Consider the following 16,799-nt stretch of genomic DNA (forward strand, 5'->3'; position numbering starts at 1 on the left):
TGAGAAATGGAAAAGGTCAAATGCATTAGGTGCTTCTTCAGATTGCAGTTAAGTTCATACTTAAGAGTAGAGTGGAGGGAGTTTTCTTCGATGATATACCTGACCTGGATGCTCAATGCTGACAAAGGGGACAAAAGGTAGAAAAAGTGCACCCATCTTTCATTTTGATGAGCACATCTTTCACAACAAACAAAATGACTTCTTACAGAAGTAAATATGAATGAAATGGATGAACTTCAATTTTTTTGAGAGAAGGGGATTAAGTTAAATTGTACGTCTTCCCTTCCTCTCTTTAGGTCTCCCCATGCTGCATACCAGCCTTTGGTCTGAAGGAGTGAGCAGGGGCCCGAGTAACAGCAGATCATTCTGTCATCAGTTGTCTGCAAAGAATCTAGTGATGATGCTCCTTCCAGCTTTCTTCAGTTTGGTGCTTTCTCCTAATAAGGATGGAGCTGATTTTGGGAATTCACTGGGGTTGGCAATATACCTTGCGTGTAGCACATTGGAATTTTTCAGGTGCTGTGTGCTTTGCACACAAATGAATTGATCACGTTGGATAATACATGGCCAGCTCATTTGTATGCTTTTGTAGTGCAGTGCAGCTGGCTGCTCATTGTGTGCTGGCAAAATTTAGGCTGGGTGAGGAACACCAGGCATAAGGTAGAAAGGCATCCCACAAATGTACCAGGGGTTTTGGGGGAGACTGTTAGCCAGGAACTTTTTTTTTACAAACAATGTGGCCTGCCCGTTAGCATGCATCCCAAATGCCTGAACAGTGCTCCAGTTGCATGGCCTATTGAGCCTATCCTCCAACTTGGGTGCAGGCTGTGATACCCTTTGGATTTGCTGCTTGCAATGGGCCACTCTTGGTAAGTTATAGGCCTCGTGTTTCTGCACTCATAGTACAGGGAACAGGTGACTGTTGTGCTTCAGGTCATTCGACACCATCTGTTGCAGTATCCACCCCGAGTGCAACATATCACTCCTTCTGACTATGTCAATCAAACCCTATTCTTAGAATAATCCATAAAAGGAAACATTTTATCATCACAAGGAAGGTGGGCCTTTGATCTACTTGATATCATCTTTACATCAACTCTATTGTCAAAGTATTTCCTCCCACATTATTCACATGGCACCTTTGGATGAACTGCAGGCTGTATTAGCAATTCATAATACTGTAGAAAGCATAGAAGATGGATCAATAATATTTTGAATATGGCCTTATTTTACTAAACCAGCTTCTGCTTGTGTTTGAAGAGTATTTCAGGTGAGTGTTGGTAATACAATTTGTTTGCAACCATTTGTAAACTGAAGTATACTCTACATTTCAAAATACCATTGGGCTCTTTCACATAAATTTCATCTGCTAAAGTCTATATTACTTACCACAGCTACTGCTTCAGAGGCCAAAAGCTCCTCAGGGCTCATTACAGCAAAATAGGCTACATTTGTTAATACATATCCAACTGTGACAACTGTCATTGATATGCAGATAGCAAGAGGTATATTTCTGGAATGAAAAATAAAGTTGAACATTTTTTAATAACAGAATATTCTAAAGTCCTATTATGCAAGAAATGCATTTTCTCAAGCAAGTATTGTTGCATTGAGTTATTATTTTCAGAAAGCACTGTATTTTAATAATGTGTAGGATTAAATTTTCTTGAAGGGTTTCGTTTAAGCAAATGCCTGTTTACTAGTACTTGTACCCATTATGCAAATTTATCTTCTTCTGTTGGCTTGAACTTTGCTAAGAGATAATGAGTAAATTGACTTTCCTGTACAGCTAGCTGAGTATTTCAAAGATGTATGCACCATTGATCTGTCTGGATTAAAGTTTTCTCAAACAGGAACTGTAATTTCATTTGTCTGTATATTGTTATGGCCAGGTGAGGAGGGGATCTCAGGCTTCCCTCTCGCCCTTCCTCTTATTTGGCCACAACAGGGTTCATTCCTTTTAAAGTGGTTGTGCTTACCACCTCTGTGAGTGTTTCACCTTTTTTACAATTACTGTGATCGTGAAAGAACCAATTGGACAGGTTTTCTTGAGTTTAAACAAGAAATAGGTAAGTTTATTATACTTAACACTTTAACCCGATTTAAAAATACTAAAAAAAATATGCTACACATTCAAGCACGCATTCACAGCAGAATCACACACACACAAATAGATTACAGGGGGAAAAATAAATTTGGTGGTTGGATTAAAGTTCACAGTAAATGGAACTTAAATACACAGTCTGTGAAGTGGATGAGCCGGTAGTCCACAGCTGAAGCTGCATTCTTGAAATCCTTGCTGGTCAAAGGGTTTTCTTGAAGGCAGAATTGTAGTTGGCTCTCTTCCCCTGGTCACTGGCTGTAGCTGTCTGTTGTAGGCTTGGAGGGTCCACAGTCGCAGATGGTTTTCAAACTTAATAAAAGCAAAATACTGCGGATGCTGGAAATTTGAAATAAAAACAAGAAATGCTGGAACCACTCAGCAGGTCTGGCAGCACCTGTGGAAAGAGAAGCAGAGTTAACGTTTCGGGTCAGTGACCCTTCTTCGGAACTGACAAATATTAGAAAAGTCTCAGGTTATAAGCAAGTGAGGTGGGGGTGGGGCAAGAGATAACAAAGGAGGTCTAGATTGGACCAGGCCACATAGCTGACCAAAAGGTCACGGAGCAAAGGCAAACAATATGTTAATGGTGTGTTGAAAGACAAAGCATTAGTACAGATTAGGTGTTAATACACCGAATATTGAACAGCAGCAAGTGCAAACTTGTGTGGAGGATTTTGAAGGAGGGGAGAGATATAAAATGGCAGAGAGGTTCAGAGAGGGCATTCCAGACTGTAAGGGCACAATGGCAGCAGGCTCTGCCACTGATGATGAAGCAAAGAGTTGCAACAATGGACAGTGCAAGCTGGGATGTAGAGATGGAGGAGACTGCAAAAGTAGAATGGAGCAAAGTCACGTGGAAATTTGTAAACACGCTCAAGGATTTTGAAGCCCATGTAGTTGGGAGGTGAGGAGTCAGTAACGATATGTGTAAACTGGAGTTATACTAAACCCAGTGCTAAAACTAAAAGCTGTATGAAATTACATTTATAGAGGTTGCCTCATGTTACTTGGCCTCAGTACATTTAGGAATCAGATTGGGTTTGAGTCTGAAGTGACACTGCTACTTTCTCACCAATCAACAGCTGAAAATGTTTCATATTGGCAAGAAAGTAGTGGTATAATACAATGAAAGCAGCTTCTAGATTTTTGATTATTGGTACTATTTCAGTCAATTTATCTATTTGTTTTCACTATTTAAACAAAAAGCTGACATCAATCACAGAATCATAGATTCACCCTGCAGGTAAAAGAGTAGAGCAGCAGACCCTTAATCGATCAGAGTGGAGAGGCCCAGACCTTGTCCCAAAATATAGAGATAGGGTAACTTGCATATGCAGGGTGCATGCATCATGCCAGTAAGCACACATCAGTGATGCTCACCTTGATACACTACCAGGATAATCAGAACAACATCATTGCACCAAAAGTAAGATAACAAAGTAGCTGTTTGGCTTCCAAGCAAACTTTTGGGTCACCTCTTCAGTCTGGGCACGGTCCAGGGTCTTTGCAAAGCTCTCAGCTGGTGAGAATTCTCATTGTGGCCTGTTAAGAGCCTGTTAGGCAGGATCCTATGTTAGCCTGAGAACTCCCCCTAGATATGCCCTCTTGATGTACAGGTAGCAGCACAAGATTTACCCTCCTACCCTCAGCTCCCCTGCCACCAAAAAATGACAATCACCATCCTATCATTAATTCTTGTATGGTCTTAGTTCAATTACACTTCCCCCAAAATCTGACCCCACAATCGATCACATAAGTTATAGCAGATTTCTGTGCTTAGCTGCCTAGTGGGAAAATGTACAAAAAGAAACAGCTCTAGCTTTTCAGTCTTCCAGATCTAAAGGGCATGCATAGGCCTGCTGGCAAAAGATGACAAGGTGTATAATATTCCCTGTTGAGCCTTAACTAATTGACAATTAATCACATCTGGTTCCAATTCAATAACTGTATTTTCCAAGCTCCAAATGAATTCTTCATTATCTAAATGTCAACAATTAAGTTGCAACAAACACTCCCACTGCATGAATTATTCTGTGGTGTATTTAGATAATTATATTCAGGGTTGTCATGGCAGCTGGCCCTTTTAAATTTCATTGTAAATGGATCAGGCATAATCACAACACGTTGTCAGTACAAAATCTGGTCAAAACTATTGTCTGAGTTTTTGTTGCAAAGAGAAAATATTCCTCCTGTTTCATTAACATTAATAAGACAAACATTTTGTAATGAAATCTCTGTTAAAGTGACAGACGGAGGCACAGTTGTAAGTGGGTAGTGATTGAACAAGGGGGAAAAATAGAGATAAGAGGAAATACCACACTTGAAACTTTAGCATGTTTGTTCTCCCCAAAGATACTGACTAAACTGTTGACTGTTTCCAGTATTTTCTCATTTTGTTTCAGATTTCCAGTATCTACAGTATTTTACATTTTGACCCCGGCATCTGCTGCTCACCCAGCAAAGGTTTAACCCATGCTTGTTGTTTCAGGTCAAAATAGCTCTAAGTTAGGCCCTGATAATAACTGTGAGGTGGAAAGAAAGTGGTAACAGCAGCTTTAGCAACCAGGAAAGCTAGAGGCGTGGGTTTCCTAGAGGTCCTGCCCAGTTTAACCAGCAGGATCTCATTGCAGTTGGACTGTGCCGTACCACCTATCCTTCGTGGAGCAGTTTCTGCGGGAAAACACCTTTTACCACCGATCCATCAGGCAGTGGTCTGCACGGAATGTCCTCAAGACCCTACGGGAAAAGGAGACAGGGGATCCTGTGTCAGATGGTTCCCCGAGCAGACTGCCATAGTCATTTGGCGGAATGCCTCATCACCAGAACTTTCAAACAAGCACCAAGATGTAGCTTGGCTGGTGGTGAGAAGGGCCCTCCCTGTCAGATCCTTCCTGCACGCCCGAAGTCTCGCCCCCTCTGCGCAATGCCCCCGCGGTGGCTGTGGTGGGGAAGAGACGGTTGCCCACCTCCTCCTGGAATGTGTCTTTGCAAAGCAGGTGTGGAAGAGATGCAGCGGTTTTTGTCGCGGTTCATCCCAAGCAGCTCTGTAACACAGGAGTCTGTGCTCTACGGGCTGTTCCCAGGGACGCACACCGAGACAAACAACAACTGCTGCTGGAGGACTATCAATTCGGTGAAAGACGCCCTTTGGTCTGCCCGAAACTTGCTGGTCTTCCAGTGCAAACAGTTGTCCACCACTGAATGTTGCAGACTGGCACATTCCAAGGTCCAGGACTACGTGCTGAGGGACGCACTAAAGCTTGGGGCAGCCGCAGCAAAGGCTCAATGGGGAAAGACCACAGTGTAAGGACCCCCACCAAGCTGAACTGAGGGGCTGGATCCATGGGAAACCCCTCGAACTGTATCGGAAAATTTTCATTTGCTGTAAAATGTAAAACTGTTAATGGCATGACAAATGAAATGGAAGGGTTGTGAGGCAACTCATGATTGTATTGAAGGAAACTGATCACCTTTGCACTGTTTGTATTTTTTGACTTGATGCTGTTTTAAACTGTTTGGGAATGTATTTTTTTACAGATTTTTATGAATAAAGTATATTTTGGAAATTTTAAAAAAAGCAGGATCTCATTTCAATTTATTTGAAATCAAGTGCATTCATTTTGTGTCAAACTCAGTAATTTGACACCTGAACCAAGCAGACACACAATACTCCAGGACATTGGGATGTACCAGCTATCTCAGTTGATAAATAGAACCTTGAAGGGTGGACCTATTACTGGTATCTGAGATCTTTTCTATTCACCTTTAGGTTATCCTACAAGCCAATGCTCCAGCTGGTAGGTTGATCCTGGCTAGACAAGCGGCAGGAAGGTTACAAATGTTTTGAGCATTTAAACCCCAGCAGTAGCCTGTGCACACATGGGTACATCCCAGCCTATGCTTAAGCTCGCCGGATACAATTAGGTGTGAATGATAGGCTTCAAGATCAAGGTTAGCAAAGATTAAAAACCATTGAATAAAATTCAGAATGTGCTTTTTTTATGCCTCACATACAGGGGTGTGGGTTGGGGCGGAAGCTGTAAATGATGTATCATTGCGAGCAATCAATTACTGTTCATAATCTAACATAAAAGTCATGTGTGCAGTGTTCAACATGCTGCAAGATAAACCACCATTTTCCACAAACAGACATCATCTCTGGTTCCTTTCCTTATGTGTCATTCCTCTCCCTTTCAAAATTGCAGTCATTATCCCCTCCTTAAACATCCCTCAACCCATCTATCCTCTCCAGCTATTGTGTCATTTCCAAATTTCCTTTCCTCCATTAAGGAAAAGAATGTGTCACCACCCACCAGCTTTGCACCAGTGTCTCCCAAAACACTTAGTTCTAATTCCTACTGTCAACTTCTATTCTTCCGAGAGCACTGAAGCAATACTAGCCAAAGCTAGGACCATGATCGTAATGCTTTATCCATTCTTGTTCTCCTCAATGTCTCTGCAGCATTTGATCTTCTGGACTATGTTATCCTCCTCCAATACCTCTCCTTCATTGTCCAGCTCCATAGGACTGCCTTTGCATGATTCAATTTCTACCTATACAAATTCAAAAGTGTATATCATCCTCCGCCATTTCTGCCACCTCCAGCGTGATGCCACCACCAAATACATCTTCCCCTCCCCTCCCCTTTCAGCATTCCGATGGAACTGTTCCCACTACGAGACCCTGGTCCACTCCTCAGTCACCCACAAAACCTCCCCATTTTCCTGTGGTACCTTTGCATGAAAGCGCTGGAGATGCAACACCTGCCCTTTTATCTCCTCTCTCTTCTCACCATCCAAGGCCCCAAACACTCCCTCCAAGTAAAACAGTGATTTACTTGTACTTCTTTCAATTTAGTAAAGTGTATTCGCTGCTCACAATGTGGTCTCCGCTGCAATGGAGAGACCAAATGCAGACCGGATGACTGCTTTGTGGCACATCTCTGTTCAGTCTACAAGCACGACCTGAACTTCCTGTTGCTTGTCATTTTAATTCACCACCTTGCTCCCACTGTGACCTATCTGTCCTTGGCCTGAGGAACAGCACCCCATCTTTCGACTGGGGATGTTACAACCTTTCAGACTCAACATTGAGCTCATTAATTTTAGATCATAACCTCTGACCCCATTTTTTCCCTTTTTTTCTTTTCTCATTTTTTTTTGGTAGTTTGTTTTTTCTCCTCTTGTTTCTTTCTTTATCCCTTTACTTTGTGTTTGGACAGCTGTTAACCTGACATTTACACCTCATCCAGACACATTTTTTGTTTCTTTACTTGTCCCATTACCACTCCCCTCGGTTTTGAACCAGGAAACCGTTTGTCATTTAATCTGCCCTGCCCGACCCCCTCCTCACCCTATTACAGGCCTTCCCTTTTGTTCTTCTTCCACCTCCCCCTTTCATTTGCTCAAAATGTGTAACATTTCTAAGTTTCGCAGTTCAGATGAAAGGTCACAGACCTGAAAGGTTAACTTGTTTTTTCTCTCCACAGATGCCGCCTGAGCTGTTGAGTAACTCCAGCATTTTTTGTTTTTGTTGCAGTTTTCACCTGTTTGCTTACTGTACTCAACTCTGCCTCTTACTACATCTCTGAATCGCTTGACTATTCCCGTGCTAGCAGACTGGCTGTCTAACATTGTCTTGGATGTGTCACAATTTCCTTTAGCACAACATTAGGAAATCTGAGGTTATTGGGCTTTTTACAGCCTCCCCGATGTCAGGGGTCATGGCGAGGCAGAGGCCCGCCACAGGTCTCGATGCCATGAAGGCCTGGCCCGATATTGCCCGTGGTGGCGAGGCCTCGTGGCAGCACCCACCCCCGCCACTCGGCAATGGGACCAAAATTTAAATATGTTAATTTATTAAAATAAAAGAACTAATTACTTAGCCGCTCCCTCTGTCTGTTCTGGGGTGACATTGGTGCCATCTGGGTATACGAGGCGGAACACTGGTGGGGAGGGGGGACCAGGTACTTTTTTCAGTGCGGGAAGGGGAAAGCGCGGTCAAACTAATTTCATTGGTCTAGGGGGTGGTGGGAAGGGGTAAAGTTTAAAGTTGATGAACCTTTGGCGGGGAAGGTCGGGAGCACAAGGTAAGTGATTGAGGAGGGGGGATAGCAAGTAATTATTTCTATGCTTATTCCGGGGGGGATGAGAGAAGGTCAGGATCACTTTATTTCATTTTTCAGAATCATTACTACTTTAAAAATTCAAATAGCAACGTAGGGCTTGAAGCCCTTTAAAAATCATGTCGGCGCCTGCGTAACTGACCCTTCAACTAAGGGGAACAGCTGCTCCCTATCCACCCTGTCCATGCCCCTCATAATCTTGTACACCTCGATCAGGTCACCCCTGAACCAAGAGCTGTCTCCTCCAGCTAAGCCAATTTTGAATCCACCTTTTCAAGTTATCCTGTATCCCATGTGCATTTGCTTTCTTGATAAGTCTCCCATGTGGGACCTTGTTAAATGCTTTGCTGAAATCCATGTAAACTACATCAACTGCACTACCCTCATCTACACACCTGGTACATGCTCAAAAAATTCAATCAAATTTGTTAGGCATGACCTCCCTCTGACAAAGCCATGCTGACTATTCCTAATCAAATTTTGCCTGTCCAAGTGGAGATAGATTCTCTCCTTCAGAATTTTCTCCAATAGTTTCCCCACCACTGACGTGAGACTCACTGGTCTGTAATTCCCTGGCTTATCTCTACAACCTTCCTTAAATAGTGGGACCACATTAGCTGTTCTCCAGTCCTCTGGCACCTCCCCCGTGGCCAGAGAAATTAAAAATTAGGGTCAGAGCCCCTGCAATCTCCACCTTCACCTCCCACAGTATCCTGGGACACAAATCGTCCGGACCTGGAGATTTGTCCACTTTTAAGCCTGCCAAAACCTCCAATACCTTGTCACTCCCTATGACAATTTGCTCAAGAACCTCACAGTCTCTCTCTCTAAGTTCCATATCTACATCCTCTTTCTCTTGGGTGAAGACAGATGTGAAGTATTCGTTCAACACCCTACCAATATCCTCTGGCTCCACCCACAAATTTCCCCCTTGGTCCCTAATGAGTCCTACTCTTTCCCTGGTTATCCTCTTCCCATTGATATACTTAAAGAATATCTTGGGATTTTCCCTACTTTTACCAGCCAGAGCTTTCTCATATCCCCTCTTTGCTCTCCTAATTGCTTTCTTAAGCTCCATCCTACACTTTCTGTACTCCACTAATGCTTCCATTGATTTGCTCTCCTTATATTTGCTAAAAGCCTCTCTTTTCCTTCTCATCGTACCCTGAATGTTTCTGGTCATCCGTGGTTCTCTGGGCTTGTTGCTCCTACCTATTACCCTAGAGGGAACATGTTGGGCCTGTACCCTCCCCATTTCCTTTTTGAATGCCCCCCACTGCTCTTTTTAAAAATTTTAATTAATTAATTTATTTTTTAAAATTTTTTTTATTTAGAGATACAGCACTGAAACAGGCCCTTCGGCCCACCGAGTCTGTGCCGACCAAGAACCACCCATTTATACTAACCCTACAGTAATCCCATTTTCCCTACCACCTACCTACACCAGGGGCAATTTACACTAGGGGAAATCTCTTCTGTAGATTTCCCGACAAGTAACTCTTTCCAGTCTACCTTAGCCAGATCCTGCCTTATTTTACTAAAATTCGCTCTCCCCCAATCCACTTGACATCCACTTGTCTATTTCTTTCCCCACAACAAGCTTAAATTGTACCAAGTTGTTGTCGCTATCACCAAAATGTTCCCCCACCAACACATCAACCACCTGTCCGGCTTCATTCCCCAGAATTAGGTCCAGCACTGCACCCTCCCTTGTTGGATCCTCTACATATTGAGCTAAAAAGTTCTCCTGTATACATTTTAAGAACTCCACTCCATCTAAGCCCTGAACACGATGACTGTCCCAATTAATGTTGGGAAAGTTGAAATCACCTAATATGATTACCCTATTATTTTTACACACTTCTGCAAATTGCGCACATATTTGCTCCTCAATTTCCCGCTATCTGGGAGTCTATAATAAACACCTAGCAATGTGGCTGTCCCTTTTTTATTCCTAACCTCTATCCATAAAGCTTCCTTTGATGCCCCCTCCAAGATATCATCTCTCCTTACTGCAGTAACTGACTCCTTAACTAATATTGCAATGCCCCCTCCTCTTTTACCCCCTCCTCTGTCTCGCCTGAAGATTCTATATCCCGGGATATTGAGCTGCCAATTCTGCCCCTCTCTCAACCATGTCTCCGTAATGGCTACTATATCACAATTCCACGTGTCAATCATTGCCCTTAACTCATCCGTTTTACCTGCAATACTCCTGGCATTGAAGTAGAGGCCTTCCGTCCTGGTCTTACTCCCTTGAAACTTACTTCCGCTGTATTCCCTCTGACTTGTTCGCTTTCCTGTGTTTAGCTGTGTCCCTATTCTGCTAGGAGTCTGCGTCCCCTCCCCCTGTTAAATTAGTTTAAACTCCTCCCAACAGCACTAGCAAATTCGCCAGCAAGGATGTTAGTCCCCCTCTGGTTCAGATGTAGACCGTCCCGCTTGTACAGATCCCACCTTCCCCAGAAACGGTCCCAGTGGTCCCAGGAATCTAAAACCCTCCCTCCTGCACCAACTCTTAAGCCACGCATTCATCTGTGCTATTCTCCTATTTCTATATTCGCTGGCACGTGGCACTGGGAGTAATCCAGAGATTACAACCCGAGAGGTCCTGCTTTTTAGTCTACTGCCTAACTTCCTGAATTCTTGGTGCAAGATCTCATCCCTCTTTCTACCTATGTCATTGGTCATTAGTTAATTAAAATGGATTCAACAAAATGAAATAAATGTTTCTAGCCCCTCTCCCAATACCCCAATAACCATACAATTCATCCCTTGCCCTCTCCCCCCCAAAATACTTACTTTGTGCACCTGACATTCCCCCCCACCCCACCCAACACAGTTCGTAAACTGTGCACTTTACCCCTTCCCAACATCCCCTACATCAGTCGGAGAAGTTTGGCCCCGCTTCCGCCCTCTTCCCGCACTGAAATACTTACCTGCACCCCCTCTCCCCACCAGTGTCTCGCATCAGATCCCCAGACGGATATCCGAAGGCGTGAGAGTGCCGGCCACCAGAACCAATATGGCACCAAAATAGACAGTGGGAACGGGTAAGTACTTAATTCATTGATTTAAATAAATTTAACTATGCAAATTTGGCTCCTGTTGCCAAGTGGCGGGGGAGCTGCCATGAGGCCTCGCCGCTGTCGACAGTATTGGGCCAGGCCTTCTCGGCGTTGAGGCCTATGACGGGGGCCTCTGCCAGAGGCATTCTTGACCCCACCCGCCACCATGACCTCCGACTTCGGGGGGGGATGCGGGGGAGTGTAAAATCCAGCCCAACAAGTGGGTTTGAGGCAGTTTCGGGGTGGGGGTGGTGAGAATTTGCGCTGAAGCCTGAAAAATTAGATTCCTGACCCAAACCTGCCTCTAACCAGCCTACTTCTGGTTTTTACTGAGGCTGGAAGGTGGGCCGGCAGCCACCACATTCCAAGGAGGTGGGTTGATACTTCAGCTATGATAATGACCTTGTGTGCTCTTTGTCATTCAGCTTTTCAACTTTTAACTCTGGTTGTCCAGGCTTCCCGTGTGTCAGGAAATGTGGCAGTTACATCCAGTTGAGGATTCCGTGGATCCAGGAGGTGAGTGCCTTTACACATACCTCCTGGATCCAGCTGCTTGCCTGAGGGAACCCCACCATCAGGCAACCACCTTAGACTCATAGAGTCGTACAGCATAGAAACAGGCCCTTCGGCCCACCGTGTCCATGCTGACCATAATGCCTATCTATACTAATCCCATCTGCCTGCATTAATTCCATATCCCTCTATGCCTTGCTCATTCAAGTACCTGTCCAGATGCCTCTTAAATGTTGCTACTGTTCCTGCCTCCACCACCTCCTCAGGCAGCTCATTCCAGATACCCACTATTCTTTGTGTGAAAAATGTACCCCTTTGATCCGCTTTAAACCTCCTCCCTCTCACCTTAAATCTATGCCCTCTAGTTTTAGTCACCCCTACCATGGAAAACAGACTCTGGCTATCTACCCTATCTATGCCTCTCATAATTTTATATACCTCTATCATGTCTCCTCTCAGCCTCCTTCGCTCCAGGGAAAACAGACCCAGCCTATCCAATCTCTATAACTCAAGCCCTCCAAACCAGACAACATCCTTGTGAATCTTTTCTGCATCTTCTCTAGCTTAATCACATCTTTCCTGTTGAGCGGCGACCAGAACTGCACACAGTACTCCAAATGCAGCCTAACCAACATTATGTACAACTGTATCATGACGTCCCAACTCTTGTACTCAATGCCTCGGCCAATGAAGGCAAGCATGCCATACGCCTTCTTCACCACCCTGTCTACCTGTGTTGCCACTTTCAGGGAACTATGTACTTGCACCCCAAGGTCTCTCTGCTTAACAACATTCCCCAAGGCCGTGCCATTCACTGTATATGTCCTGCCCTGGTTTAACTTCCCAAAATGCATCACTTCACACTTGTCTGCATTAAATTCCATTTGCCAATCCCTTGCCCACTTTCCCAGTTAATCTATATCCTGTTGTAACCTTAGACAACCTTCTTCACTGTCCACTATACCACCAATTTTGGTGTCATCTGCAAACTTACTAATCATGCCCCTTACATTCACATCCAAGTCATTAATATATATGACAAACAACAGAGGGCCCAGCACTGATCCCTGCGGCACACCACTGGTCACCGGCCTCCAGTCTGAAAAACACCCTCCACTACCACCCTCTGCCTCCTATCACCAAGCCAATTTTGTATCCAATTTGCTAGCTCACCCTGGATCCCATGTGTTCGAACCTTCTGGACCAGCCTACCATGCGGGACCTTGTCAAAGGCCTTGCTAAAGTCCATGTAGACAACGTCCATCGCCCTGCCCTAGTCAATCCTCTTGGTCACCTCCTCGAAAAACTCAATCAAGTTCGTGAGACATGATTTCTCACGCACAAAGCCATGCTGACTATCCCTAAACAGACCATGCCTTTCCAGATGCATATAAATCCTGTCTCTCAAAATCCCTTCCAATAACTTTCCCACCACTGATGTAAGGCTCACTGGCCTGTCGTTCCCTTGCTTATCCCTGCTGCCCTTCTTAAATAAAGGCACAACATTAGCTATCCTCCAGTCTTCCGGTACTTCACCCGTGGCTAACGAAAATCTCTGCCAGGGCCCCAGCAATCTCCTCCCTTGCTTCCCATAGCATCCTAGGATACACCTGGTCAGGCCCTGGGGATTTATCTACCTTAATGCGCTTCAAAACCTCCAACACCTCCTCCTTTGTAATGTTGATATGCTCCAGGATATCGGTGTTCCCTCCCTTGAACTCATTAGCTTCCATGACCTTCTCCACAGTAAATACAGACGAGAAATATTCATTTAAGACCTCGCCCATTTCCTGTGGCTCCACACATAGATTGCCATACTGATCCTTAAGGGGACCTACTCTCTCCCTAGCTACCCTTTTACTCTTAATATACTTACAGAATCTTTTAGGATTCTCCTTTATCTTATCTGCCAGGGAAATTTCATGGTCCTTTTTGCCCTCCTAATTTCCTTCTTAAGTGTAGTCCTACATTCCCTGTACTCCTCGAGGGACTCACTCGATCCCAGCTGCCAAGACCTGACATATGCCTCCTTCTTTGTCCTGACCAGACCCTCAATATCCCTCGTCAACCAAGGTTCCCTAAACTTGCCAGCCTTGCCCTTCCATCTAACAGGAACATTCTGGCCCTGAACTCTTCCTATCTCACTTTTAAAATCCTCCCACTTGCCAGACGTCCCTTTACCTGTAAACAGCCTCTCCCATTCAACTTTTGAGAGTTCCTGTCTTTTGCCATCGAAAGTAGCCTTCCCCCAATTTAGGACTTCAACCTGAGGACCAGTCCTATCCTTTTCCATAACTATCTTGAAGCTAATAGAGTTATGGTCACTGGTCCCAAAGTGCTCCCCCACTGACACATCAACCACCTGCCCATCCTCATTTCCTAAGAGGAGGTCGAGCGTAGCCCCTTCTCTAGTAGGGCCATCCACATACTGCTTCAGAAAACTATCCTGGACACACTTAACAAATTCTTCCCCATCTGATCCCTTAGCACCTTCTCTCCTTGACTTTCCCTACGAAGCCTGCGATCTCACCACCACTCCCCTAGGCCTCTGATACCACCCCCCAGGCCTCTGACCTCCCCTCACCAGGTCTTCGACTTACTCTGGTTCTTGGTTCTCCAATGTATCACATCTAAAGTCCTTGTATCTCTATTTATAAATCTCTCCATGGCTTTGTTCTACCCTATTTCTGCAATGACCTCTAGTTCTACATCCTTCCCAAATGATCTGACCCATCTACTCTTGCTTTCTGTGCATCTCTGCTCCTTTTGCTCCATCTCTGATGGCAGAGCACCAAGCTGCCTTGATCTTACGCTGTGGAACTTGTTTAAGCCTCCCTAAACTCCACCTCCTTCTTTCCATCTTTACGAACCTTCTCAAAACGTAACCCATTAACCAACCTTTCAGTCTCTTATCTCTGCCTCTTTCGCTGGGCAAGTGGTCTTGTAATCTATTTTTAAAATGCCTTTGGGCATTTTCTTATATCAAACAGGTATTGCATAAATGGAATTTTTTGCTGCTGATATTTCTAATAAGGTCGGAGCTATGTTAGTTTCTGTGATTTATCTGAATCAATACCTTATTGAACTGTCATTAATCAAGAGGTGGTCATCATGTACCCTGGATTGACTCTACTTATCTTTCAATTATTTTTTTATATTATATAAATTAATAAAGATGATTTCCGTAGTCCTTTGAACTTACTAACTGATTAGAAATATTTTACTTGATTGGTTTGGATTTCAAATTGAGGTTATAAATGTTAAGAAATTAAATGTTGAGGTAGATTTTTCTGTTCCTGTTTGCCTGGTTGCAGCACATGGGTGAAGGGCCCAGACCCATAGGGTAGCCCACCTGATTCTTCTGACCGTTCATTTAAACCAGTCAGGTTTCTTAAAGATGAAATGTTCCCCCGAATCTATTTTCCTCTATTCGCTGTGCCAAAGTGATCCAATGCATCTCAGACACAGGAATAAGAAAACCTGCCCACTACCTGTTTAGAGCAATTATTATCTTTAATTAAAGAGGGAGCATTTATGCTAATCAAGGTAAAGGATGACCGCAGAGGAATGGGTCATTTTCTAATTCAGTTGCCATCATCATACATTCCCTAATCAACTTTATCAATGGTTAGGTGTGGTTCAGAGCTCCCTCTATACTCAGTAAATCACTCTAAACTGCAACAGTATACATTTTCCACATCTTACTCCTTAAATGATGCTGATGCTAGGGCAGCACAGTGGTGCAGTGGTTAGTACTGCAGCCTCACAGCTCCAGCAACCTGGGTTCGCTTCTGGGAGCTGCCTGTGTGGAGTTTGCAGGTTCTCCCTGTGAGCATGTGGGTTTCTGCCAGGTGCTCTGGTTTCCTCCTACAGCCAAAAACGTACAGGTTGATAGGTAAATTGGCCATTGTAAATTGCCCCTAGTGTAGGTAGGCGGTAGGAGAATTGAGGGAAGGTAGGGATGTGGTAGGGAATATGGGATTAATGTAGGATTAGTATAAATGGGTGGTTGATGGTCAGCACGGACTCAGTGGGCTGAAGGGCCTGTTTCAGTGCTGTATGACTCGATGGAATCTTTATGGTTGGTTGTAATTGTGAGTCAATTTGGTTGTGCAAACAAATGTTTATTGGAAAAAGTATTGAAAACGCAAGTACTTGTTTCACTGGAACTCCCAATTTTGACAATTAATGGTATGATTTTCTCCATCTTATCTGCCTTTCCTTTGTACTTTATCTTTTCACATTCATTTTCATCTATCCTTTACACTTCCATTTTTCTTCTCTAACTTCCTCACTTCATCTCTTTTCCTAAGTCTATTCACTCGATTTTATTCAGGTCTTTATATCTAACCTTAGGCCAAATTCTGTAGCTGATTTCCCTCCTCAGTGTCCTCTACTGAGCTATCTGCACACTGTGTAAGATGTCACGATTACATCAGCTCATTTGCTTTCTTATCCTGTCATCATTCTTTTGTTCACTTAATTTCTTGCCTTCCACAAACTGGTACTTCCCATGCAAGTATAGGAACAAATGCATACAGGGGCTGGAATTGTATGGCTTCTGAGAGATGGGATGAGAGGGTGGGAGGCCCATAAAATAGCAACAGAAGATGGTGGATGAAGTGGCCGTTGCCTTTTCAGGGGTGGGAAAGCAGAAGAAGGTGTTCCTGCCCAGAGGCCAATTGAGGCCCTTAAGTGGCCAATTAATGGCCACTTAAGGGCCTCTTCCTGTCGCTGCTGGTATTCTATCAGCGGCAGGGCATAGTGGTGCTGGGAGGGTTGGCAGGCCTCCGCCATGTGGGGAGGTTACCTGGCAAAACAGGCAGCCTCTCTGTGAGGGAGCCTTTTCCACTGGCAATCTGTGGCCCAAGAAGGGCCCCGTCAACAAAGGACTCCCCTCCATGAACAACGCACCCCCATCCGCAGGGACCACCCTCCCCCACTCCCCTCCACCCCCTCTCCCGAGGTTTGTCCAGGCAACCCTGCCAC

General features: G+C 44.4%; 1 protein-coding gene across 1 annotated transcript in view; it reads right to left on the minus strand.

The window, feature by feature from the left end:
- The window catches only part of LOC137375984 (cystine/glutamate transporter-like), a 225,706-nt gene that overhangs the window by 58,891 nt on the left and 150,016 nt on the right, over positions 1–16,799 (minus strand). The window contains exon 7 of the mRNA XM_068043829.1: positions 1,390–1,513. Coding sequence (XP_067899930.1) covers positions 1,390–1,513 — 124 coding nt within the window. The remainder of the gene's footprint in view (positions 1–1,389; positions 1,514–16,799) is intronic.

Source organism: Heterodontus francisci, chromosome 1 (genome assembly GCF_036365525.1).
Source record: "Heterodontus francisci isolate sHetFra1 chromosome 1, sHetFra1.hap1, whole genome shotgun sequence".
In the NCBI taxonomy this organism is placed as follows: Eukaryota; Metazoa; Chordata; class Chondrichthyes; order Heterodontiformes; family Heterodontidae; genus Heterodontus; species Heterodontus francisci.